A 26,960-nucleotide genomic window follows, 5' to 3' on the forward strand; every position below is an offset into this window, starting at 1 on the left:
AAATAAGCTTGGGAATTACATGAGAAACATCAAATACTTTAAAGCAGATGCAACAGAAATTGAATAGTCAGAAAGAGAACTTAGGTTAAGAGCTTTAAAGACCTTACAGAACATTACAAGGAATGTCAAAGTTTATTGCCCAGATATGAGTACACGACACAGATTTCAATATTTATTCTAATGGACAAAAATTACATTTCCAGAGCAGCATGTCTATGGGTGTACAGGGATGGTCCCATTAAAGAGCCTTACCTGTTCACAGTAAAAGGTTGTCGAGAGGGTTGCTGCTTTGGCATACATATTATGCTTGGAGAGCTTCTGTTGGGGCTGCCTAACCCTGAACTGCTCATGCTGTTTGTCCTGCTGGGAATTCCAATGCCCTGACCAACCTGGGAGTGGTTCATCATATTCCTAGGATTCATAGGCAATATCCCCCTGAAAGAGAAAAATCATCCACAGAGATGAATCTGTACAACAGTATTTGGATACTCATTTAGATTACTAATGCAGGATGGACTCCAAGTTGTTGCAACTTAATTTGTGCTTAGCGACCAAATAACGTGTTTGGATTACTCTCTATAATTAATGCAGTTCTGGATTTCTTCAGAATTACCAAATGACACATTATATGCTAATCAAGTCCTTCATCAGGTTTAGATAAACACTTAAGTACTATACATATGAAAAGGTGTTACTGCTCTTTTCTAATGAGCACTTCAGACCTATTATCTTTATATTCTTACGCAGTGCATGACATCATAGCAAAATTTTAACCGTACAATCAAATAACAACCTCTTACATTCTGAAGCAGAATTTGCCAGCAATTTGTCCTTTACGCACAAAAATAAAGTATTGTCTTACAGTAAATCCTTACTTTTTTATGGTACTATTTCCCTAATACAGGCAGTGGTCCACAGAAATTACTTTTTTCTTTTTTTTTTTTAATTTATCAGACTGTAAAGTATGAGGCAAGATATGCAGAACATTCAACAAGAGCTCTGCAGTAAGACACAATTGCAGAAATATCGGCTATCGATAAATACCTGCTCGGAGATGGAGGCGTGTGAAGTGACATTGTTGGTACCCCTGTTGTTGGCGTTACGTGGCTCGGTAACTGAGTGCCTTGTGATAAGCTGCGATTTAACTGAGGGGTATTGTTGCTCATTCCCCTCATTGGAAGGCCTAGTGCACCTATTGAAAAAAAATTCAGAGGGGTGGAGATATAGAGCAATCAGGAACAAGGTCTTCTCCATCAGGTATAGATGGAAACAATTTATGCTGACAACGTACAAAAAAGTGTAAAGACTAAAGGAAAGTGCAGTGTAAAAACTAAGTCCTCGTTTGGATAGTAGAAACTCAATTACCAAATTTAGCCCCATTTCTGTTTTACTTTGGAAAGGCTGGTTGAGGAATTTCTCTGAAGTCACTTAGAAAACTTTGTTTCCTTTGAGACATATACTGTAAATGAAAGGTCAAATTTTGAGTTTTTCAGAAAGAACATAAAAATCTACAAATTACCTCAAAAGAAGGCAACATTTTAGGAAAATCAGTAACTGCACTCAAGAAATATCCTAATTACTTCTGAATGAATAAGTATGCATTTGACCAGTATTTAGAACACTGATTTGTCTTCCTAAAAATTAAGCAAATCTGTTACAAAAAAGAAAGTGATGGATCTTTAATTAACAGTAACACTGTTTTTAGGACAATGAATTTGAGACCAATTCTCTCTTTACAGTTTAAGTTGCTTCTTTACAGCAACAATACTTCAGTGTCTGTGATCAAGTTTGACCTTGGCAAAAAAGAAAGCAAGCATAATTTTAACAGCTCTCTATTAGCATTTAAAAACATACAGAATGGTTTTAACAATGCGATCAAATGTATTTTCCACAAAAACAATTGTGTGTGACAGAATAAAGCAAGTACTTCAGTGAGGTAAAAAATTAAATTACTGTAACTGAGAACAGCAGAAAATCACCATTTACTGCCCTGTTTCAAAATGTCCAAAAACTTTATTAAGCTTTTCATAATTCTCACATCACTTTTCTGGGCTTAAGAAGTTTCTGAATTATGTTCAAAGACAAGACAACGTCATTTAGTGCAATAAAGCAATAATAAAAAACTTAGCATATAAAAAACTATGGCTGTGATAATTCCCATTGCTTTGGCAGAAGGCTGCTGAGACAGAACTCAAAACCTCATCTTGCAGACCAAACAAAAGAAAATTCTGATGATCAGCACTCTCCCATGGTAGAACACCCCAGCAGAACTTGCCAATGTATAATGTGGTTAAATACTAAGAATGCAAAGAACAGACACAGCATATGTTCAAATTATTATCATGGACAAAGTCTGAAGAAATCTCCCAGTCATTCAGCTTTTACACTGTAAGAACTGCAGTCTGTGTCCTACCCTACAGTTTGCAAATCCAGGGAGTTTGCAATAAAACTCAAGTGGGTAAAACTTGAATTTATCTCTATACATTCAGATTAAGAGGTAGCATGACTTGCTATAACAAGCATCCTAACATTTCATTAAAAGTTGATTACATCGAAGTGTTCACTATAAATATTTTGGCAATTTGCTGCATCAGAATAATTTCAATGAGTATAAATATGTATTGTAAATAACATTTCATGTTGATTAACAATTACATGGGATTTTAAAAATAAAGCAGTAAAGAAAAAAATACATACACATCCAAACTAGATATAGCACACCAAAAAACAATTAGGATATTCAACTTAATTTTGTGCAAGCATTTGATTTAGCAAAGCCAGTTTTAGACTGATAGTTATTTCTTCTTATTGGCTTTCTTTAAATGAGGGTTGTTACAGTGAAGTAGAACCATATTCCTGGCAAGGAGGGGAAGTCGATATACTCATTGTAAGAAGAAAGAAAAAATCCCAACCCCTTTTTTTTTGTTTACACTTTCTTTTTCCACTTTTCTAACTGAGACGAGATCTACATGGGCTATGTTGGAGGCAGACCAATGAAATGGCCAATTTCCTTCCTACTGGTCAAGTTTAAGTTACATTAATGCTGTAACATAGTATCATGCTTAATGACTCACAGCTACCAATCATTAAAAGTACATAGGCATTATCACTTTTGTTTTTCCTAAAGAGTATTTTAATCGTAAGCATGACTTCAACAAAAAAGTCTCTTCCCCTTTTTCTCAAGACCTGGTAGAAACTGATACCTGATAATATTCACATTCAAGGTTTTAGGCATGTCTCCGTGTTACAGAGATTACATCCTAGGCACAGCAACCAACTGAATGAAAAACCAAGTTGACTAAAAAATGACATTAAAAAATTAACAAGAAATAACTTCGATAAACAGAATGAATAAACTATTTTAGTATCTGTATACAGTGAAGTCTGAAAGGTTGAACAGTGGCAGAATCATCACATAAAAGAGCCAAATGTGACTCTCGGACTGGCTAGAAGCTGCTCATATAAATCTCAGTAGCATAATAAAATGGCAGTTTACATTACAGGGTCACTCATCAACAGCCACTGAGACAGGAAAAAAAAAGCTTCCAAAAGAACCACTGTCACCAAAAAAACAAACCAAAGAAAGCCCCAAAACTCCACTATATTTTTTAAACCATTTGAAGAAAGCCAAAAGAAGTTGGGAAAGCTATGCATCTAGCAAACACAGCTTTTAGTTTGTCTAGATAAAGTCCAGACTCTCTAAAGTACTCTGAAGACACTTTTTCTTGGAATCTGAGTCAGATGCACTTAGCAAGAGAGCAGAAAACATTTAAAAGCATACAGTGACACAGGAGAGATGATATTCACAGTTTTACTTGTGGAACTGTATCTAACTCAGATATTCTGAGTCACTGCCTGAGTGCACCTCTCAGTTACCAGGAGGTGCAGTTCTCAACACTGGCCATAAGTTAGGTGGTCCTCAAGTTTGCATTACATCGTGACTGCTGCTCTATAGCTCTTCTATTGCAACGCTGCCCATATGACTGGCAGACACATGAAATAGTCAAGCTACCAGAAAGAAAAAAACAGTGATGAAGGAAGAATAATTTTAATGGCACAGCTCTTTGCCAAATGCAAGTTGCCAAGCACATACACAAGATTTATTGTGCTCCTGTAGAATGTGAAGTATCAGTTATATTTAAAGTATAATTTCCTTCTCTTCCTTACATAGTTTTCTGAACTAGGCTCATTTTGGCTCAGTTTTCTTCCTTTAGGTTTTCCTTCAGAGAGTCTGTTAAATCACAGAAAAATTTTATAGTGTGATTGTATTTAGATATTTAGCAGTTATAAAGTGACAATATGACATTTTGCACACTAAACACTGCAAAAAAGCATACTAAGCAAAGCAAAAATGTATCTTAAAATAACTGTACATAAGGAGACATACTGTCATTTTTACAATCACCAGAAAACAAAGCCATCTGCATGTTCCAGAATGTCAAACTGTAATATATTTAGCATAAAATAAATGTTATTAATAAAAACAATTCTTACTTTGTTGCCCGTATAAACTTGCCCCAAACTGAGACAGCTGACCTGATGTTGATGGTGATGCCAGCATCTAAAACGTAAGAAAGAAGAATAAGAGGTTATTAAAGACACAAAGATACCGTGCTATCGTGCTCTGGAACAACAGTATGTTATGCCAAGAAAACCAAAACAACTGAAAACTCATTCAAAGTCATGAAAAATTTTAGGAACTCCCCAAAATATCTGCACAGTAACACCTGTAACAGTATATTACACATCAATAAAAATGTATGACTTTACCTGTATAAACACAGACTTGCAACAAAGAGCACACAAGATCTAAAAGCTTTCAGGCTTTTTACCCTTGCAGCTAGAATACCCACTGTTACAGAAGAAAGAAATACTCCTTTACTTAAATCACAGGTCCATTTCCTCTGCAAAACGTGCATCATACAACCAGATCCTTTCCTGCTCAGCAAATGAGAGTTTCGTATTATGATTTACAGTATGAGTGGATAGGTAGCAGCAGGTATATACAAACAAATATGAACTTCAGGTAATATCCCAATGTTAAAATTATAATATACTGCCCTAAAAGCTGGCTTCATGCTTGTACACAGATATTAACAGGACATACAAATGTCAGAAGCAGTATTTCCTCCTCTACCATGCCCACCCACTTTAGAGAAATTACATATTACCAAGTATTTCCACTAAAACCTTCTTTATCAACTTTCAGACAACACACCAGAAATGCGAAAAATTATAGTGACTCTTGGGAAGAGTAAGAACTTAAAAAACCCCAAAAACTAAACAAAAAACCAAAACCACCACAAAACCCCACAAAAACCAAAAAACAAACCCACAAAATAACTTCACCATCACCCTCAATTAAAAAATAGGGAGATTTGGGTTTGCATATCCCAGAAAGAAGGCAACTAATGCAGGCACTTGACACCAGATTTCCAGTCATTGTTCTAAAAGAGCATACGCTGTTCTCCATGCTTCTGAAGACATGTAAAGTATTAATAAATTTGAGAAACAGGACATATAATCTAAATACTTGGAAAAAAACCCTTTGCAATCTTAAGGGAAGTTAAATATTGGAACATCCAACCCTGTACACTTTTTGTTGATTAGCTGTTCACCAATACTAGGTATAGCTGATTGTCCCCCTGGAGCAAGAAGAGTTATTAGTTGACCTAATTCCTCCATCCACATGAGAACATGCTACTTCTACTTAGTGACACATCGGCAAATAGCTGCTTGTTGAGTGTATTAGTCTGTACCTGGACCGAATTTTAGGATGGTTTCAAGGAAAGGAATGTCTAGATTCTGAAACATAAGGCAATTTCAAGGATTTTCAATTTGAGACTAAAGAACTCAAATCAAAGTAACTTTAGTGTGATAAACTGCAAATTGCTTTGTTGATATCACCTAGGCAGACATAAAATTCAAACAAACCTTATAAACTGAATTTGCTAGTTGTCTATACTGGGGCAAAATCCAGATGGTAGAAATGAGAAAGAGGACATGCAGGGTAAGTCACTAAGTATCAAAAGTAGCACTCATATCCATAAATCACAAAGTATTTATGTGGGTTTTTTTAATATATACAGAAGACATGAAAAAAGAAATTACAGCAGGCAATTACTGTAGACCATGAGAAAATATATCAGAATCTAACTCAGCCTACATTTTACTCACACATATTAAGAACAAAGTGCATGTATTTGATAGTAAGCAACTACAGGAACAAACATCCACACCAGTGTACAAAGAGGTTTAAATAGCAAGAGAAGACCGTTTTTAGTGAAAAACTCACTGTGAACAAAAAACCTGCTTTAAATAACACCCAGTGGCTTCAGCTCAGCACTCATAAAACCAGGTTCACAGGCCATACCTGCATCAGGAAGTGATGCAGCAAGAGGGAAGCACATTTGTAAAAAAGAAAGTTGGTTCTGGGGGCCTACCAGCTACTATATGCTTTCTTAACTGTAACACTTGATGCCATGGACTAGATGCCCACTAGTGAGTGATACATGTCTGATGCAGTGCTGGAGCATCTCTTCCAACCTGTTTTCGTTCAGAAGGAATAAAATTCACTCACACTAATATTGTCTGCAACATGGAACAAAGCCTGCTGAAGTGGGGACACTTGCAAGACAAGATTTAAAAGCACACTTACCCCCCCTACCAAAATAACAAATTATGTTAATTAAGCACTGACAAAACAAGATGACAGAGTAGGTTTTAAGAAAGGAAACACAAAGTAAAATGGTGAGGTTAAAGAAACAAATATTCAAGTTTGACAAGTTGGAAAATCCTAGAACATGTTTCTGGGTGTAATAAATTGTAATTCTATGGGAAAAAAATGAGAAGCAGAATGTTATAGGACACCTTCTGAGACAATGATAAAGGCACACAAGTTCAAAAATAGAAGTCAACACACCAGACACTGTTCTAGAAACACCAGTCAAAAAGTACTACCAGCTTTAGGACAGGTAAGCAAAACAGTTAAGCGGAAAAAGAATACCCCGTAAGTATGGATGCTCGGGGAACTTAAAAATTACTGTGATGGTATGTGATGCAATAAGCAGAAAATGTTACAGATTATAAAATCTTTTATTTATAATGTTATTTTGGCGTAAAAAAACCCATAATTAGAAAACCCCTAAGAGGCAATAGATTACTTTAAAGAGAGAAAAAAGAATCCCACTTCTTGTACAATGAGTACTACTTGATTTTTTAAATTCAGCTAAAAGCAGTAGCAAATAATATTTATTCAGCACTGCTTATTAGAAAGGTTTTCTTCTGAAACATTACAAAGTAGGTCACATCTATTGTGCTACTTACTTTTACATGAAAAGTTAATTTCAAAATGACTTATAGAGAAACCTTTATAGAAAACCCTAATAAAGGCCAAGTGTTAAATTCAGTAAGTCTGATAATTTAATGTCATAACATACTCAGAACATCAAAGATAACAAGTCTCAAGAAAAAAAAAAAATCAATAAAAAATCCTGTGTATCTGTTCCAGGCAGATTAAATGAAGCCTTTCTCAATACCAGGAGATACACTGTACAGGAATCTCACTTATTCCATCTCTACTTCATTAAACACTCTTTTTATGTCATATCTAAGTAAGGAACAGTTTAAAATTGTCTTTTTTTTATTATTTCCATACAATTTAGATCAACAACGGAAGTTAAATTCCGCAAAACCTTATCCTATATTACCAGAACCTTGACTTGCATTCAAAGTCTCTGAGTCACTATTATAGTCTACTCAAACTTGGTCTAGCAACGATAATAAAGATTCAAGATGAATGGTTTTGTAATACTAAAAACATTTCTTCTGTCATTTTGCAATCATTATTTCAATCTGACTGGGCTACCTGCTACATGACACAGAAAATATAACAACTCTCCCAAGAGCATACTTGCAACTGTGACTGGAAGCCACTTGAATTTCTTTTTGTCTGTAACAGCCAAAAGTCATAGCCTTAATAAAAACCAGAGCAGTCTAAGCCTTAAGGTGACTAAAGCCTCTTCCAGTTGTTAAGACCTATTAAACTTTACCCAATTATGTTAGAATCTTAGGGAAAAAACACTCAGAATTAGTTGTAACAACCTAAATCAATTTGCTAGAGGTTAACAGCCACAAAACCCAGCATGGGATTTCTGCTTCTATTCCAAAGTTGTATCACTGAACTAGCCAGATTTTTTTTTCCAATTAGCTTTCCCTAAATTGTTATTAGGAGACAGAGGATTTTGCCTAAGATTTGCCTCACCCATAGGAGAGGGGGACTACTGAGCAAAAAGACCTTGTGTGACATGAAGGCTGCACTTTATTTTGCCAGGATACAACAAAGACCAACACTCAGTACTGGCAGGCTGAAAGGCTGAGTTCATGACACTCAATTTGAGACATGGACATCATTTTACTCATGAGTCTCAAACAGTGACAGCACAATTCTGATCATGGAAGATTATGCATTTAAACTCAAACCAACTGATGATGCAAGCAGAAGGCCCAATTTTTCTGGACTGGTCCACACCAAGAATCAATAAGCTGCAAGGGGCTATCAATTTCCTATCCCTAGTGCGGGGAGGTTTTACTCTAACTGCTTTCATTACTCTTGATCAGTTTACTACAGTAAGTTCATTTGAAAGTGTCAACAAATCTCAAAAAAAACCCCAGCACCAGAAAATGCTTAAATTTGCCAGAACTGTGAAGAAAACAGTGCACTTTACAATCCTCTTGAGAGACTGGAGAACATAGGCTGCAGCCTTCCTGCAAGCAGGTGGTGGGAGGGAGGCCCAGCAGCAGCACTGGCCGAACAGGTTCCTGCCTCCTGGTGCACTGCAGCATCCTGCCTGCTCCAAGCAAAGCCCCAGCTCAGCGTGGGGACAACAGCCTGCCACCATCACTGCCAAGGTACCACACCTCAGCAGGGTGGCACCAAGAAAATTCAGTAAAGCCATTCTGTGAAGGCTGCTACATTATGTAGTTGCAGCCCAAAGCTACTTTCTTAAACATGAGGGAAGCTGTAGCTAAAACATATTGATTTAGCACTACAGTCAACTCCTAGAAGCAAAATGTGGTAGAATAAGCAAGTTTGTGAGGAATACCTGGCCTGATAAACGATGGGTTTCACACAGATGCAAACATCAGCATTATTTTGTATTTACATTACTTTATTTCTGGTATCTCCCATCTGTGCTGCACTATTTAATAGCAACAGCTGACCCACAGCCTCAAAAGAAGAAAGTGTTATATTGATGTAAAAAAACAGTAGTAGAACAAGTAAAAAAAATAACAGCCAGCTAAAAATACATATTTTTCTAGACTGACAGTTTTTTAGTAGTGCTAGTCTTCCTCTTTACCACCTTTTAATACAGCACTCACAAAATTACCATGTTACAAGAAAGTATTTCCAAATCTCAGTATCATAAATCAATGAAAACCTTGTATACATACATAAATAAAGGATATTATCTGCCAGTGAAAATTATTACTGAGGTAAATAATTTGTGACATATAAACCCAAATACAGTACTGTAAAATAAATGAAATTTTATTCAGTTTATCAGATTTAGTAATTTCTGGTTTGTTATGATCTTCTGCCTCTAGCAGCACTTGGAGAGCACAAGGAGGCAGGACCACACTGCTGATGGCAGCAATATCTCAAGATCTTAGAGACAAGATGCTGCTTTTGAATGACAATGACATTATTACTGTGAGGTCAACATGGCCTACCCAAGTAAAAACAAATTCTCCCTGTGTAGAGACACGGTTTGATATTACAGTTTATCAATGAGCCAAGTGACTACTGAAAGCTCATTGAAAGATGCTATAAAAAATGTATAAAAAATGCCAAAGCAATTAAGAACTAGGACAACAAAGCAAATATTTTATACCAACTAAATAACCAGATGCATACAAAAAACCAAAAACCAAACAAAATGCCCAACACTAAGCTCTTAAACCATCAATATAACAAAACAGCATGTTCAATGAACTGAGTTACTGGGTAAGAAACCATAACCTACCTTCCCGTTCTAGCAAATGCACATTATTTTATGCATGGAATTAATCTAGTGAAAGGCACCACTTCAAAAGCTAGAGCTAACGTATAAAAACTACTATACGTTGTGAACTAGAGATGCAGTAAAATAAAGCTTCTAGATGAAGTGAAGATGAAGCAAAGTATAGAACACCTATCACACTCATTCAATTATTCTATAAAAAGCCTAAACACTAACACAATCATAGTGAAAATTATACTACAGTCATCAATGGCAAAATTAATTTCCTTGTGACATAATTCCATATTGCAAAGGGATGTGAAGTAACTGATATTCAGATATATATATTTTTAGATACATACTTGCATACTGTGTGAAATGGTATAAAAACACACTTTTGTCCCAAAACAAAATTAATTTATCGTGCATTGTTTAATTTGATAAATCCATTCAGGTACGAACTTCTAGGTGATATAGTAATAGGTGCATTTTGTATTTAAAACTTTTTGTTTTTTCAGCATACTGTGTAACTTTCTTATGAAAATGCACACTATAGGCAGAATGATGATAGGCTCTGAAAGGGAACTGCACTAAAACACAAAGTTCCTTCAACTGAAAGAACTTAAGAGACAAAAGTGTGTTTTTATACTATTTCACACAGTATGCAATCCCTGCAAGTCCTTCCAACTATTTTGCCACATTTGCCACTATCAATGGCAATGCAATTTTCATACATTTAAAGTTTGTTTGTTTCCATTAGCGTTTTTGCTTTGTTTTGTTTTATTTCTTCTGTTGGTTGGTTGAGGCTTTTTTTAAAAAAACCTTATTGTGTACTCAGTAATACATGCAAGGAATGTTTAATCAGTGTTCTGGAAGGTGAAAAGTAACTCTATTGCTTTGTAACTCACATTTCCAAGAGTGAAGCCTAAATCATGTTTTTCACAAAGCAAGCAGGGCAAACCAGCTCACTATTCAGTCAAATCTACTAGAATGTTTATATGCAAAGTAATGCACGTGAAAATATTCATTTGCCATTTATAATGAAGACAACAATATATTTATTTCTCAAAATAAACTTCAGGGTTTTTTCTCACTTCACAAACGGATCAAAACTATTCACACAATTACAACTAAGATTAATGCACAATATTCTCTATTCAGCCAACCAGCATTAGTGTGAATGCTACAACTGCTCCTGACACAAAGGGGTTTCATAGGAATTCTTGAATACATGCAACTCCATATGAAGCATCTGAAGTAAAATTATGACTAAGACAAGAAAGATACCTTAGAAAACAAGATACCATAGATTTCCTCAGAATCTTGAAATAATAGCATTTAAAAGTCATCAATTCATCTGGATCAATGAGGTCCAGCAGCACTGAAGTCTAAGTTGTCTCCAGAAAACTGATTAAACTCTTACACACTCAGTTTCCAAAACTTAGTAAGATTCTGTATCTTAACCACAATGACCTTCAGCATTTTCTCTCTTGTAAAAGTACCATCTCCTTATATAAGGCCAAGTATTTCAAAACACAGTAAAAATAAAGGTTCTAGAAATCAGTTTAATAAAATCACAGTAAAAGGCCTATGACCACCTTTTGTTGTATCAGCATCACCAACATCTGCCTTTGTGCAACCATCTCATGACGGAGGAACCCCTGAATGTCATTCATTACAGACATGCTTCAGCTTTCAGAAGAAACCTTTGGAAAGCAGGCTCTCGGAATCAACAATCCATTTTTCTGTACTCAATATCCAAACCTGAGGACTTCCTAGTGCTAGGGAGCTAGATAAACAATTGCAGTGAGAGAAATCTAATCCTCAAGCTAGATCTCATCTGCCACAATTAAAAGTACAAATCAGAAGTATTACTACTACCTTATTGCAAGCATTTTACTATCTGTTGAGCAACTGGAAAAGAAAATGAACAGCAAAGGACTGGGCCAAGATTTGAAAAAAAAGTTAATTGAAAAAAATCTCCTAACTTTTCTGATTGGGTAGACCTTAATTAAAACACATGTGTGTCTACTGTCATATTTATGGCTACAGTTCAGAGCAACAAAAGCTGCCCTACTCTTATACTCTCATGTACACATTTTCAGTGGATTGGGCTAGATTGGTCAAACCTTGTGGAGCCCTTCTTACATTCTCATACATGAGAAATCAAAGAAGTTCAACTGAATCAGTTCAACCTTTTCTCAAAGCTCATCTGCATTTTTGTTTTGTTCATTTAACAACTGTAGTTTCAGAAGTACATGAGGGCCTTGAGTTATCAATTTCTACCACTCTCACTCTATCCAAATAAAAATACATGTATCCATGTCCTGAAAATTATTTCGCTGAGTGCACAGATGGCTCAATTAAGTTGATTAAATTAGCCACAAATAAGCTCTGCAATTGTTTTGTGGGCACCCAGTGCATCATCTTGCCAATTTATATTACAAAGATCCCACTTGTTGCCAGCAAAAACCTATACTATTTTCTTAACCTGGTCTGTGTTCTGAAAGTACTAGAAAACACCTAATTTCTCTGCCGAAGGATTATTGACCTGGTTATAATGCACTGACCAAGTGCAGAAAAATTCACAGACAGAGCATTCGTGCATATACTCTGCTCCTCTTCCCTACTTAGCTCAGCAAGCATGACTCAAGTCAAAGCAACTTATTTAGTAAAAAAGAAGCATAAAATAGCTTGAGAAAGATGTAATTTCATCTAAGGAACCATAATTGTGGGCCTAAAATAACTTATCCAATCTGCATGATCTTGGAAGCACTTGTGCCATGTGAGTAACATGCAACTTTTCCACTTCAATTACCATATTAGTCCTGTTTATCTACAACTGCTTTCTCTAGTGAAAAAAAACAGGTAATTTAAATTAAAACTTCAAGCTCTTCGCTACACTGAGGCTGAAATAAAAGTCACACGTCCAAAATTATTTGCTACTAGCTCTTTGCCCATGTTAAAAGTCTTTGAAATTTAAGACAGTACTTGGCTTGACTTTACTGTAAAAATAAAGTGAAAAGTAAGTTTTGAAGTTTATACAAATACGATTGCAGTAATAGCCCTTACTCCAAATTTTAGGAGGATTTCACCATTCCCTATGTTTCTCAGCTTGGAGTAGACATACATATGAGCAGCAACAGTTCCTTGGAAAGTAGTAACTTCCAAGATCAGAATCAGTAAAACTTCAACAAAATGAAAAACAGAAACACTTAGCTATATCCAGTATAAGGGTAAACACTAAACAAGCTTTAGCCCTTCCTGAGAAACAGTATTTAAGGAGGCCATTCAGAGGCTTCCACCAAAATCATTCTATTTCAGTTTGAAAAACTCTAGCAGATATATGAAGCATAAATTAAGGAATTGCTCTGCATTGCTCTGCATTCATACATACATACCATACACCAGAGAGAAAAAAATTAACATTTCAGTAATTTTTTCACAGGTCAGTTGCAAAACCCTGAAACATGAATTTTATCAGTAAAGACATAAATGAAGCGGAAAATGAAAAAAGAGGAATAATTCAAATTGCAGTAAAACTTTGTTTAGATAATAAGTGTAATTTGCTTCTTCCCCAAATTTCTTCCACCTTTATTTTATTCCCATAGTGATATGAATACAGAAAGATGCAAAGTGCTTCAAGATCTAGAATGCTGGAATTTTCACCCCAGGTATTCATAAAACTGTATCTAGGTTTTGAACATTAGTCTTTATTACCTTACTTAGAAAAACTTCTGAGCAATTTTATTTTAGCCTCTCAATACTGTTATCTAAACAACAAAGTCAATAAATTTATTTTACTTTCATATACAACATTTTTAGCTGAATTCTAGTTGAAAGACTATTTGAAAACGCGGTTATTTTCAACAGGAAAAAGCTTACAAAGTGGTGAAAGTTGGAAACTAAGAGAATGTAACAACCATTCCAATCCTGCTTACCTACTGTGAGCTAAATGAAACATCAAATAGAACATGCAACACACAATATGCATTTAGCTATAATGAGTGATCAATAATGTACAGTCATTATTACCACCACAAATTTATTTTGATAAACTTATAAAAAAATTAGAATAGCATGAAGAGTTTAAAACTTCATAAGCAAAAACCCAGAAAATCATAATGGTCAACAGTGAAGCTACAAGAGCTCGGAAAATCTTAATAATAATTTGGAAATAAAATTTTAAAAAGCTTTTGTAAATCCACTCTTCTATTTTCCTGTCAAAATGACATCATTCTTCTGCCAACTACAGCAGACTTCTACGCCCCACTTTGGCCACTTCTCCCACAGGCTTTCAAGATTTCTCATTTGTCATTCCTGGTGTCTGGAACACCCACCTTCCTTCTCTTGAAGTGCCATTCTAAGATCCACTTCTGCAACTCTGCCTACAGAAAAAGTAGGCAACTAAAACATTCACTGTGTCAACAATGTACCAAGCCATCAGTTTTCACCACATACACTGTGCAGCATAGCATTTATCTCACTTTACCTTTCTTACTACACCATAATGATTTTTTTGCCAGTGCATCAAATCTAAAAGTGAGGATTTAACGTACAAAAATCACTTTCTGTTGTTTTTGAGAATGCTAGCTGCACCTCTCAGTGACCAGAGACAGGATGTATATTCAACATCATAAATATTCCATTGTGCCTATGTGCATCTGTGGTACATGTACACATGTAATCAACATAAAGAGAAAAGAGCATTTAGTTTTGTTTGCACAGTACTGCTTTTTAATCCTTTGCTGGTTCACCTGAAATTTCTTATCAATTTATGAAACTAAACTGGAAAGCTGCATTTACGCTTTTTGTTGTTGCTGGTGTTAATTTGGTTTTTGTTTTGTTTTGTTTCATTTTGTTTGACAAGGCCTTCTATTCTCTAAACCTATTTCCTTCTCTTTGAAAAATCGGAATTAAAATTTAGCTAAGAGTCTGTAGGAAATGCTTATGTTGATACAGGTCGAGGTTTACCAAGACTATGTTCACAACTGCTATTAAGTATATTTCTGGACAGTCTTGGAGGCAGACTTTAAGCACTTGCACCTTTTTTAAAATCTGAACAGATTTTTTTTTTTTTATTAGAAAGAGTATGTTGCCTAAACATATTAAATGCAAGCCTGCCATGAGATGATATTACTGACCTGCAGGTGATGTGAACTTCAAGTCACACTTTCAAGTCCTCCATGTAATTCTCCATGCCACTCAATATAAAAGTAAAATATTTTACTGCCTAATATATTTATCTTTGTTAAGATGCCGCAGAACTTCAGTAATGTCAATGCAGCTCTAACATACAATGTGTCATTACCAAGGGGAAAAAATGTTTAGGAATTACTAGTTTCATAACTTTATGGCATTCCAAATAGGAGAAATATGTAACTTAAAATATTTCAGCAAATTGCACAAAGCATTTTCAGAAACTAAAAATGGCTGGAGATACCAAAAAAACCTGTAGACACTGCATGGAAGCACAAGATATAATCAGTAACTCAATTGAAATTAAAATACAATGCTTTAAGATGAAAAAAAACCCAACAACACTGGCAAGCATATGGCTGAAGTTTACATGAATAAATTCACTGAAACTAAAGCACTTGCCGCTGGAAACAGCCATGTACAGCTTAAAGCTAAAAGAAGCCGTTCCTCACTTAATTTCAAATATGTGAAATGTATCTCTAAACTGAAAGGAGAAAAAATAAGTTTATTCAACTTACATCTTTTTCTGACCGATGTGGGAACATCGATGATTGGCTGTAGTACATGTTCTCATCATGGTAGTCACCATCAACCCCCTCTACAAACTTCTTCCTTGAAGCACCAAACATGCTGTTTGTCACCTAAATAAGAAGAAAAACTCATTATATACCATATATGGTTTGGTTTGCTACATAGCTGGTATATATTTTAAATATATATGGAAGGATTGTTAAAAACCCATTTCCAAATATCTGAAAATTCCTCTTAAAAATACTTTCTGTACATTGCCACTGTAATGGCTCTTTTGAGAGGGATTTTCATGTGACAAACTCATTTTCCAGAAACAACTGAGGAGGGGAAAGGAGACATGGTTTCATTTTTTGGAAGGGTGTTGTTATGTTTATTTTTTGAGTTCCATGACCTTACACCCAAGCTTATTTTAAACTACAACATGTCAGAAAATAAAAGAGCCAACTTCCCTAGTTTTCCTCTCCTCAGGTAAACATTTTCAGCCTAAAAGGAAATAATTAAGAATATTCTTTAGAGCTCAGTCACCTTAAAAGAATTAACAAAAATAAAAGGGAAGGAAAAAAAAAACCTGTGAAATCTTCCATGTCTCATTACCAGAACTTGGAAAAACAGCTTCCTACTTGACCCCACTCATCAGATCCATGATGAAGAGAAGGTTGAACTTAACCACACTCAACAACCTCATCACAGACTGGCAAAATTACTTTGGACATCCAATAAAAACCCACCAGATTTTATTTTACCCTTACTCCCAGAAGATGCACACACAGAACTGCTAAGTCAGGAAACTGAAACCAGAGAAACAGCAACCACACAGCTGGTCACAGAACCTTACTTCATTAGAAAATTTAATCCTGCAGCAAGGTCATACAATGTCACTAAAGCATCCACTGCACACTACTACACCTGACACTCATTTAATCATCTGACTATGAAGCTACATCCCAGCACAGTGTGCACTAACCAAGCCCTGTTTTAACCAAACAGGTTAATGTTTGAACAAGTGAAGCGGCACATGCAGGTCAGCACAGAGCAACTTGCCCAGTTTCTTGTACCGTATGGAGACTGGAGAGAGTGAAATCAACAGGGTGATAATCAACCCTGAGATACTGCCCTACATAACTTATCTTCACAAGGATCTCTGTCATCTTGAAAGGTAAGGAAGCTAAGGTACAGTTAGCTTATGAAATGCTCTGAACCTTAAGATTTACTTTCTTCACTGCAGCATTAGATAAATTTTTAAAAAATAGGAAAAAAAATTTAAAAAACTTTTTTAAAAGAGTCAGTTTGCACTACCTTAGGCTCATGCTTGAAACTGAAATTTCAAAATATTTACTTTGGTAGGCTGCAAAAATAGTTACTTTCAGCCAGAAATCCTCTCGACAGAAATCCCCGTTGACACAAAATTACTGTGATATTCCTCACAGTGTGGTTTATTCAAATTTCACCTTTACTGACAAAGATTTCCAGACAGTGTTTAAATAACGTAGCTATTCCTAGACTGGTAACAATTAAACCCCGTGATTTCAAATTCATAGTACTTTTGATTAATGGTAGTCAACACCTGGGATGCATTTAATATAGCTATACTCCACTGAATAATCTCAAAACATTTGGCTAAACAAAAGTCTATTGCACTACTCCTACAAGAGGATTTTAGAAATTCAGACTACTGATATTCAAGAACATAAAATCTGTTACAAATATGTGAAAGATGGCATGTATATACCTTTCCCAAATCAAATTTGTCTTTTATGTTTTTTTACAAAATATGTGCAAATGTAAGGTCCCCAAGTGCTAGAATGCAATCAGCTGACTTTCACACTTACAGTGAAGCTTTCATTACACTGTAAGCATATCCCACTGTGTTAATCCCCTTACAATGCAATTATCACCTACCAGATGGGATGGAGCATTTAACAGGCTAAGGGGATTATCTTGTCCTTTGCTCTGCCTGAGTAAAGTGCAGAGAGATGAGCAGTTGCCTTTAACTGCAGTAAAAAGGATAGTGAAATGCTTTGGTGAAGCTATCCTCAGCAATGAAGAGAAGCTGGAGTCTCACCCCACTACTGCTCTTAAGAAGCAGAAGAGCAGCTTCTCACAAGTCCCAAATAATTCTTTGGTGCTCCTTTAACAATACCTGGGATAAGAAAAGGATTATTTTTTTGCCACATAACCTTCTCTTGTGATACATCATCAGAACAATTGAATTGTGACAGAAAGCAAGTCACTGATGTGTACATGGTACTGTACTAATGTAATAAGCAACCCTGAGCTACAAAACAGGAGCCATATAAGGGGAAAAGGCTATTCTGTCTTTGACCCTGCAGATTTTGATCATATTTCTGCTAAGGTTTACACGTGGCTCGCTACATATGCACTGCAAAGATTTCTGAGTCAGTGGGTCACAGCTCTCAAAATATGTATCTATAGCTGCTGCAAGGAAGTTAGTATGTCTAAATACAGTCTTTCTACTGAAAAGCTGAAGGATATTTTAAATTCTCCGCTAAATTCAAACTTTCTAAAAGATTATTCTCTATACTGATAATCATATATGACAATGGCCCAAAAAACTAATCAAAACTATTCCCCTAAGACTGATGAAGTACAATTATATTAATATGGAGTCTGACAAGAGCATGGTTATAAATAAAGAAATTAGTAAAACTTAATAATCAGATATATAATGATACTTTCATTGGAAATCCATATTTCTACATGACACCTAACAGAACTGTGCTGATGAACTCCAGAGAACAGAGCAAGCTGCAGCTGTAGGGGAAGAGGGGAAGGCTGAGGAGCCTGCAGTGTTCCTGTCCACACCCCAGCTGCATCACTGCACCCAACTACCCTGAAGACCTCTGCTGACACTTCCTCACAACAGCATTTTTGTATGTGATTTTGTGTTGTTCAACACTGCAAAGTGAAGCAGTCACATGCAGTGCTCAAGTAGTCTGAATTCCCACTGAGGGAGGTGATCATGGCACTGGAGGGCATTCTGGCAACTGCCTCCACCCCTAACAGGACTCCACTCCACTAGAAAGAGTTGTCACTTGTTCATAGCATGAACCGCAGCACAGATCACAACTGAGATGTGGTGGTGCAATTCACACCGCTATCCAGCCCTGTCACAAAACTAACAGTACAATAACATAAGAAAGAGCAGGAACTGGGATTAGAGACTTAAGATGCAGCTGCTGTAGCCAGGTTGCTTACTTTGTGCTCATTCTGAAGCTAAAACCAGCAGCCAATTTATCTACTTCCCAATAGTCACTGGTGACAGTAAACAGCTGGCAGACTTCTGGATCAGAGCACTTATCCCCATGCAGACTTTTATATTACAGCAGGTTTATGCAATGACAATGTCATACTGTTGCCAGGTTAGCAGCAGGCACCTTTTGATCCATGCTAACTTATTCCAGTACTCACTAACACACTCATTAGTCACTCATGCTACAGGCATATGCACAGATACTGGAACAACACTGTTGTGGTACTCTTTGTAAGAAGGTGTGAGAATAACTGGGTCTGCGCCAAAAGCAGGCAGATCTGCAGATGGAACTCAGTTGCTTATTTCCTAGGACAAGAAGCTACCAGGAAACCTCAGACACAGAGTGCAGCTCCCTTTTCACAGACTGACAGATCACTGCCCAATCAGCTATGAAAGTAAATACAGCAAAGTTCATGAAGCCCTTACAAATAGATTTTAATAGATTTTAAAACTCTTTGGGAACTAACAGTGACTCAAGGTTTTAGACTGGTGAGGCAAAGAAAGGAAGAAATGAGCTCTTATTTAAGTTCTTCTTTCATATACATACACACACACACACATACATATATGCCCACTATCTCACAGAAGTGGCATGCCAGTTGCATGGCAATTTTATTATGCAAAGAATTCTCGTCTCTCAGACTAATGTCATGCAGATCCCTCTCCTAATCCTCTAATTACTCTTCCTGTTCTACTGTGGGAACTCAGTTCTCCGTTGTACAAGGCACACTGGCAGCGTAACCATTCATTAAAAATGTAAAAACAGTGCACTTAGGTCAATCCATTCTTTAGCATAATGTTGCAGAAGTACTTACAACTCCCACTGGTAGACCCATGCAAAATATTATTAGAAATTATTCATGGTGATAGAGGAAAGAAAGGGAAGAAACTACACGTTAGGACGGAGTTCAGAGAACTAACCAGACATGTGGCCACAAACCATGTTCCCTTCTGATGAAGTGAACACATGTGCTTCTTTCAAAGCACGAGCTGCACCTGGGTCAGGGCAACCCTTGGTATCAACACAGGCTGGGGGACAAACAGATCGAGAGCAGCCCTGCCAAGAAGGACTAGGGTGTGTTGATGAATGAGAGGCTGGACATGACCCAGCAGTGTGCACTCACAGACCAGAAGGCCAATTGCATCTTGGCTATCCAAAGTAGCATGGCCAGCAAGGTGAGGGAGGGGATTCTGCCCCTCTGCTCTAGTGAGGCCCCCTCCTGGAATGCTGCATCCAGCTCTGGGGCTCCCAGCATGGGAAGGACATCGCCCTAAGGGGTGATGAACCAATCATAAGATGATTACAGGGATGGAGCTCTCCTATGAGGAAAGGCTGAGAGAAATGAGATTATTCAGCCTGGAAAAGAGAAGGTTTGGGGTTACTTTAATTGTGGCCTTCCAGTACCTGCAGGGAGCCTACACAAAATACGGATCGTGTAGTGACAGGACAAGAGGGAATGGCTTTAAACTGACAGCAAGTAGGTTTAGACTAACGTCAGGAAGAAATTCCTTACTGTGAGGGTAATGAGGCACTGCCATAGGCTGCCTAGAGAAGTTGTAGATGCCCCATCCCCAGAGGTTTCAGGCTGGATGGGCCTGTGAGCAACCTAGTCTAGTGGAAAGTATCTCTGCCATGGCAGGGGTCTGGAAATAGATAATCTTTAAGGTCCCTTCTAGTCTAGGCCATTCTATGATTCTATGTATAAAACTCACAACTTCAGGCTAACTTTCATCAAGCAAAACGCAATCAGAAACCTCATAAGATCTTTAAATTCTTCTCGTGAACATTTCCTAACAACCACTACAGAACTAGAAGCACTGTACAAATGTTACAAACTTGAAGGATGTAATAATGTTTGCTGTGGTCATTGACCGTTATCCTTCAGCTGAGAAAATAATACAAAACAACAATCAATACTTATTTAAAAAAAGATTTAAATATAAATATTTTTAATTATGAGGAACACTGCAGTATAGTATAACTCAGCATACAAAAATGTCTCACCAATAACTGAAAATATCTTACTCAAATTGAATTTGTATGGAAAGATTTTTAAAAATTTTGTCTTAAGCTGCAAGAAAATATTCAGAATTTATTTATAAAGTGTATTTTAACAGTGTAGTTAAAAAGTACTTATAAAGTGTAGTTTAACTGCCTAAAGCAAATTATACTATTAAAAAATGAAAACTAATTATATTTTTTGTTTTGTCATATTACTACATGCAGTGCCCAAGGATTAACACAGGGTAACACCATTAACATAGCCAAATCTAAACTAAGATGATACTATAAATCTCACAGGGGAATGAATACTTTTAATTTTCCACAGAGCAGAAAAACCAACATTGAACTACAACTGATTAAACTCAATGTCTTCGTGAGAGATTAAAACTATACACAGAAATACAAGTTGGAAAAAAAACCAACAAAACCAGTTTAGGAATTCTAGCAATATTTTCCCTTTCCTGCCTCACCAGCGACTACAGTGTTTGTCAACAGGCATGCTACCATTACATGGTAACAATTAGAAGAAGCTTCTACCCATTTAGATACTATTGCTTCTGATGTTGCTGCCTAGGTCTTAATAAGCAAAGGCAGTAATTTACTCTATTGCTTTTCTGTCACAAATCACAGAAGATAACATACTTGCACATTGGAAGTACCTACAAATGTGACCCTTAATGAGCCTCTCAGTGAGAATTAAGTGTCTCTCAAAATGCCTATCAAAAATCACATGAACCACCAAGTGAACCTTCAATTTAAGTCAAAATACAGGATCTGGAATTCCATCAGCTGGTTTGCTAGCATAAATTCAATTTACAGCAAAAACTACTATTGTTTACAGTCCTATTTCTCAGTGTCAAAGATAATTCCTATTTAAGTGGAACTGATATACAATAGAATATATATTACCAAATTTGCAACAAATGCAAAAAACCTTTCAAATCCACACTTTCAGTGATAAGTGAAAGATATTAAATAAAAATATGAAAAGTACACTGGTACAAATAGATTTCATTTTCTACATGAAAGACAAAACAAAACTAGAAGTTGAGATCCTTTGTTCTCTCATTTCATAATCACAGTTTGTCCACTTCTTCAAGGTGAATGATAACCTCTACCAGAGTACACTGTATTATGCTACGATAGTCCCTCAAACAACAACTTTGTAATACCAAAAGAACATCATCATGGCAAACAGTATATTTCACTGCATTTCTCTTTTTAACAGAAAGTTGGGTTTTTTTTCTTGATTAGCTCAATACTGGCACCATTTTGTACCTACTGCAAGAATACAATAGTATAACAGGTATTTTGTTCATGCTTTGTTTCTGTGTAACCTGCTCTGGGTGACCCAGCCTTGGCAGGGGGTTGGACTAGATGATTCCTAGAAATCCCTTCCAATCCTAATGATTCTGTGACCTTTAACAACTGGCTTCATATTCCTTTAAGTTATGTAAGTCAAAGTTTCAATCTCAGAAACATGGAAGACTAAAAGGCCACCAAAACGAGAGACAAATCTGTCAAAAAACTTTTAAGTTTGACAGCCTTTAGAATAAACTGCAGGTACTTGTGTCATATGGTAAATAGATTATTTTCCAAATTCACATAGCACTGCAGGAAATAACAGCAATTACAGACTTACACAGGTCAAGTCTCCAAGTAGTTGAAGATGTTAGTGATCTCTTTAAAACATGGCATAGTCTTTCCTTTCAAAAAGTCACTATGACAGACAAGATGCACAGGAACCTACATGCAGGAACTCCACATAAAAATGTTGAACATCAGAGAAATACAGGACATACAGCTATGATTTTAGACTACCCTCCACACATATTCTCAAGAACAATCAGGGTGAAGTTTTATAAGTATTCTATGAAGTATAAAAATGCTTTCAAAAGCTACACTAAAACTGTGAATCTATGCTGCATGCAAACTATATCCAAGAAATGCAGTCCCTAACATCAAATAAGCTACAGAAATTCTCCTGGAAGATCAACATGGTAACTGTTTTTAACCATCTTTAACTATTATGAAATAAACATTTTAAAACACTCCTGAAATAGAACAGCACAGGAGGAGTTTGAAAAACTATTCATACCTCGGCATGCCTTTTTTGTTGCCTTGTGGTGTGTTCTTTCAATAAAATAAATAAAAAGACACTTTACCCAATTAGAAATTCTGGATCTAGTCAGATACCCTCTGAAGACTTCCTAACAGAGCATATACAATTGTAAAGCCAAGCTTTAAAAGATCAGAAAATTCCTACTGCACTAAGCTCTTCAGAAATAACAAAATCCTACCATTCCCTCCAGGCCCCAGAGAAAGAAGTTGGAATTTGGCATTTTTGATCCTCAGAGCAAATTGATAAAAATGCAACTTCTGTGCTCAGCAAAATTCTGTTGCAGCAAACTGTACGTATGGCCAAACTCCATGTGCAGTCTGAAAGCTAAAAGGATCAGGTAAATGGGGAAATGAATCCATGAAGTAAAATCACACTATGCACATGCACACTGTTATGCAGTACTTAGAAATTTGACAGATTCTATAAATTTCTCATGAAAGCAAAAAAGGAAATTGCGACCAAAGCCAACAGTTCAAAGAAGTTTGTACTTCCTACTCTAAAAATTCATTTTTTTAAGAAATAAGTCATAGAACTGGTTAGAAGTAACTTCAGCTAAAAACTCACAGGGGTGCCAAGATGAGGCAAAACAGATATAGGGAATAAGAGGCCTGAAAAAATGTGTTGGAGCTTGTACTGGCAACACAAAATGGGATTTTAACAGGGACATACCATTCTCACCTCAGAGTACTGGTCCTCTTTTCAGCTAGTACTCCTCCTTTGCTAGAATGCACCAAAACAGGGCAGTTGTTTAATACATGTTTCACAACACGTGTATGGGCATGTAGCAGAGAAAAGATTCTTAAGGGACATAAATGCACTCCTATGAAGAGAGCTAAGCAGGTTAAGTGATAATCAGACAGCCCATAAGCCAGGTTTGGAATTCTAGCATCTTAACTCACTGAATCCCCAGATGGGTTGAATATGTTTAAAAATACAATGAAATACAACATGACTTTTCATAAAAAAGCTTAGAACAGTTCTGGAATTAAAAAAAAAAAACACTTTTAAGACTTTTCATTCATTGCTAGTATTGAAGAGTCATCACATACTCAAAAAAGACATTTTTAATAGTAATTAAAATAAAAGTTAACTAAGTAAGATTAAGTAGTTTGGACTCCAGCTTCACAATTAAGAGACCTGCAGTGCTAAAGTATTTACTCTATTAAGTGTTACAGCTTTGATATCAGCATGACATACTTTGCCACCTCTGATGTTTGGTATCATTCCCAGCTGCTCAACAATATTTCCCACAAACACCAGTCAACTCAAACAATGCACAAATGGACCAACATTGCTTAAACTGGAAAACAAACCAGGTCCTTGTCTACTCCAAGCCAGCACTACAGTCTGACTTCTGAAGCAGAGATAACTGCTCCCAGTATAAAAGAAATGATGCAAAGGTTTCATTGTAAGAAGCATCTCAAAACCCTTCAATGCTGATGAAGTCCTCTAAGAAGCTATCAAAACAAAAGAAGACCCCTGGTGGAGTAACATGCAAACATTTACACTGAAATCAGAATCTGCCAAATCAAAATTTTTTACAACAAAAGTTAGCGGTGAGAGGAAACAACACTCTCAGATTTTAGGGAAGCTGTATCCCTCCAGGAAAACAAAAGTGAAAATGGCCTGCATCAAGGACACTGTCAGGGCAGGCGGTGGTAGCATGGGGATGGGAGCAGATTAGCCGGAAACATGAAGGTCAGCTTGGCCTCACAGGGAAGGGAAGATGGCTGCAAGGGCAGTGTTGATATGCTTGTCAGTGAGGAAGTACCATGACCACATGCCTGCTCTGTTGCTGGGAGAGTGGGGTTTTTCCCATTTCTCTTAAACTTTGTTGTGATTCCTTACATTACACCTAAGCCAAGCTGACAGAGATGGAGGCACTTAGCAGATGAAATTACCTCTGTAGTCATTACCTTACATACTGTTCAAACAATATTTAACACTTTCAACACAACCAAATGGGTTGAAACCAAAAATGCCCATTGATAAGCTATCTAGATCTGTAGTCCTAAAAAAGATCAAAGTCTTATTAGATGATCTATGTCACAATATCTATTAGGTTTTCTGCACCTGTTCACTGGACAATGTTTTTTGTTGGTTCATTTACTGTTTAAAAACTTTTGCACTATATCAGATATGGAGATAATAAAGGCTCGTAAACCAAATGGATAAAACAGATTTTGAAGTGTTAATTCAATTTTGGTTCATAATCACATGATCTAGGTGTTTTCACCATGTCAAATCTCATTTATTGTATGAGAAGAATAAAAGATTAAAAATTAAAGAACAGGGCTCCTTTGACTTTTTATTTGCTTTTAGCTAAAACTCTCAGCCAGGAGGCTAGATTTCTGCATCAATACTTCAGGAAAAAGGGAAACCATTGCTCCAGCTGGGACATTTCCATGATGATTTTGAACAGACTCCTCTTTCAAGGAATACTGAAGTTATCTTTTTTTTTCCCTTTTTTTTTTAAAGCACAGCACTAATTCCACTAACTTTTTAAAACAGCTGCACTGCCTTCCTATTTCTTCCTGGATAGAGTCAAAAGTTTCATGTTTGGTTAATCTAAAATGCTGTCTTTTAAATAAGCCCCGTTTTCTTGTGCATTTCCTGTTGTTAAGCACTTTACAGTGAGATGTACAGTATAATTAACAGAGTAACAACAGAATACATTTTTCTTTCATTACTCTGATGGAGTTTGTTGACATTAAATAAATCAATACTAGATGCATTTGAGGGTGGGGGAAGGTGTGTTGTTGTTTTGGAAGGGAGGGGGGTTTTTTGTACAGGGAGCACAAGGTAGATAAATCTTTCAACTGAGTAAGAGAGCAGCTACTTTTTATCTTCTATCAGTACATTCAAACATACAGTATTTAATATGAGCTGCCAAAAATTTGTCTGAAGCACCTAAAGAAAGAGGTAATAACATTAGTTTTAACTCAAGTTGAATTTTTAAAAAAACAGGCTTCGCTTTGGTTTGGCCTTTCTTTTTTGCTCTCCTGAAGGTATTTTAAAAATAGAAATAGCTGACAATATTCTGGCCAAAAAATTTATTCTACACACACAGCACATCAAACATCTTGTCTTACCTTAAAATACAACTGGAAAATTCAAAACAGCAAGTATATTTAATATATTGAATCCTTGAAGGAAAAAAAGTATTTATGAACTGCCACAACCTCCTGGCAGCATACTTGCCTCTCAGTGACTCTCCTTCTCCAGACTAATGTTACGGTCTGCAAAAGCAGAAACATTTCCCAGGAGCACACACAGGTTAAAGTTTAATTAATTTATGGGTTTTTGGAGTGTCCTCCTAAAACATATGTATGAGTCTCTGACTCTTCAGGCCAAATGCAAAAATCCAAATCAAAATCACAGACTTTTACCCTTTAGTTATTTATTTACTGTGGTTTTTATTAAATGAAACTCTTCAGATGCTTCCTAAATATTTGAGGGCCTGTTTCTTGTAACCTTTTGATTACACAGCCACGCTGTATCGTGATTACAGCTGTACCAGGTTCAGACATAAAATAAAGTATGAGAAAACAACTTTGAATGTTTTTACATCGTATCTGAAGTACAAGGCCAAATCAGTCTTAAAAAAAACTGCTGATCCAGTAAAAGTACTGGAATTATTTAAGACTTTAAATTTCTGAACTGCAATTCTTCATTATTTTTCATTATTTAAGTGTTAAGTGATACTACTCCACAGTGGAAAAGACAAATTATAGACTGAGCTCCCTAGCACGCTATCACAAATACAATCAACAAGTAAAATTAAGGAAGTGGTAAATGCACCTATCATGCCTTTCCACTGTACTAATCTTC

General features: G+C 36.3%; 1 protein-coding gene across 2 annotated transcripts in view; it reads right to left on the reverse strand.

Moving 5' to 3' along the window:
* The window catches only part of LOC131573279 (CCR4-NOT transcription complex subunit 2), an 83,507-nt gene that overhangs the window by 19,631 nt on the left and 36,916 nt on the right, over positions 1-26,960 (reverse strand). For both annotated transcript variants that reach the window (XM_058827078.1, XM_058827077.1), the window contains exons 2-5: positions 15,719-15,841; positions 4,495-4,561; positions 1,045-1,192; positions 253-435 (exon numbers count right to left, since the gene is read on the reverse strand). In XM_058827078.1, the coding sequence (XP_058683061.1) occupies positions 253-435; positions 1,045-1,192; positions 4,495-4,561; positions 15,719-15,829 (509 nt within the window). In that variant the 5' untranslated portion in view covers positions 15,830-15,841. The remainder of the gene's footprint in view (positions 1-252; positions 436-1,044; positions 1,193-4,494; positions 4,562-15,718; positions 15,842-26,960) is intronic.

This window comes from Poecile atricapillus, chromosome Z, assembly GCF_030490865.1.
Source record: "Poecile atricapillus isolate bPoeAtr1 chromosome Z, bPoeAtr1.hap1, whole genome shotgun sequence".
Classification (NCBI taxonomy): Eukaryota; Metazoa; Chordata; class Aves; order Passeriformes; family Paridae; genus Poecile; species Poecile atricapillus.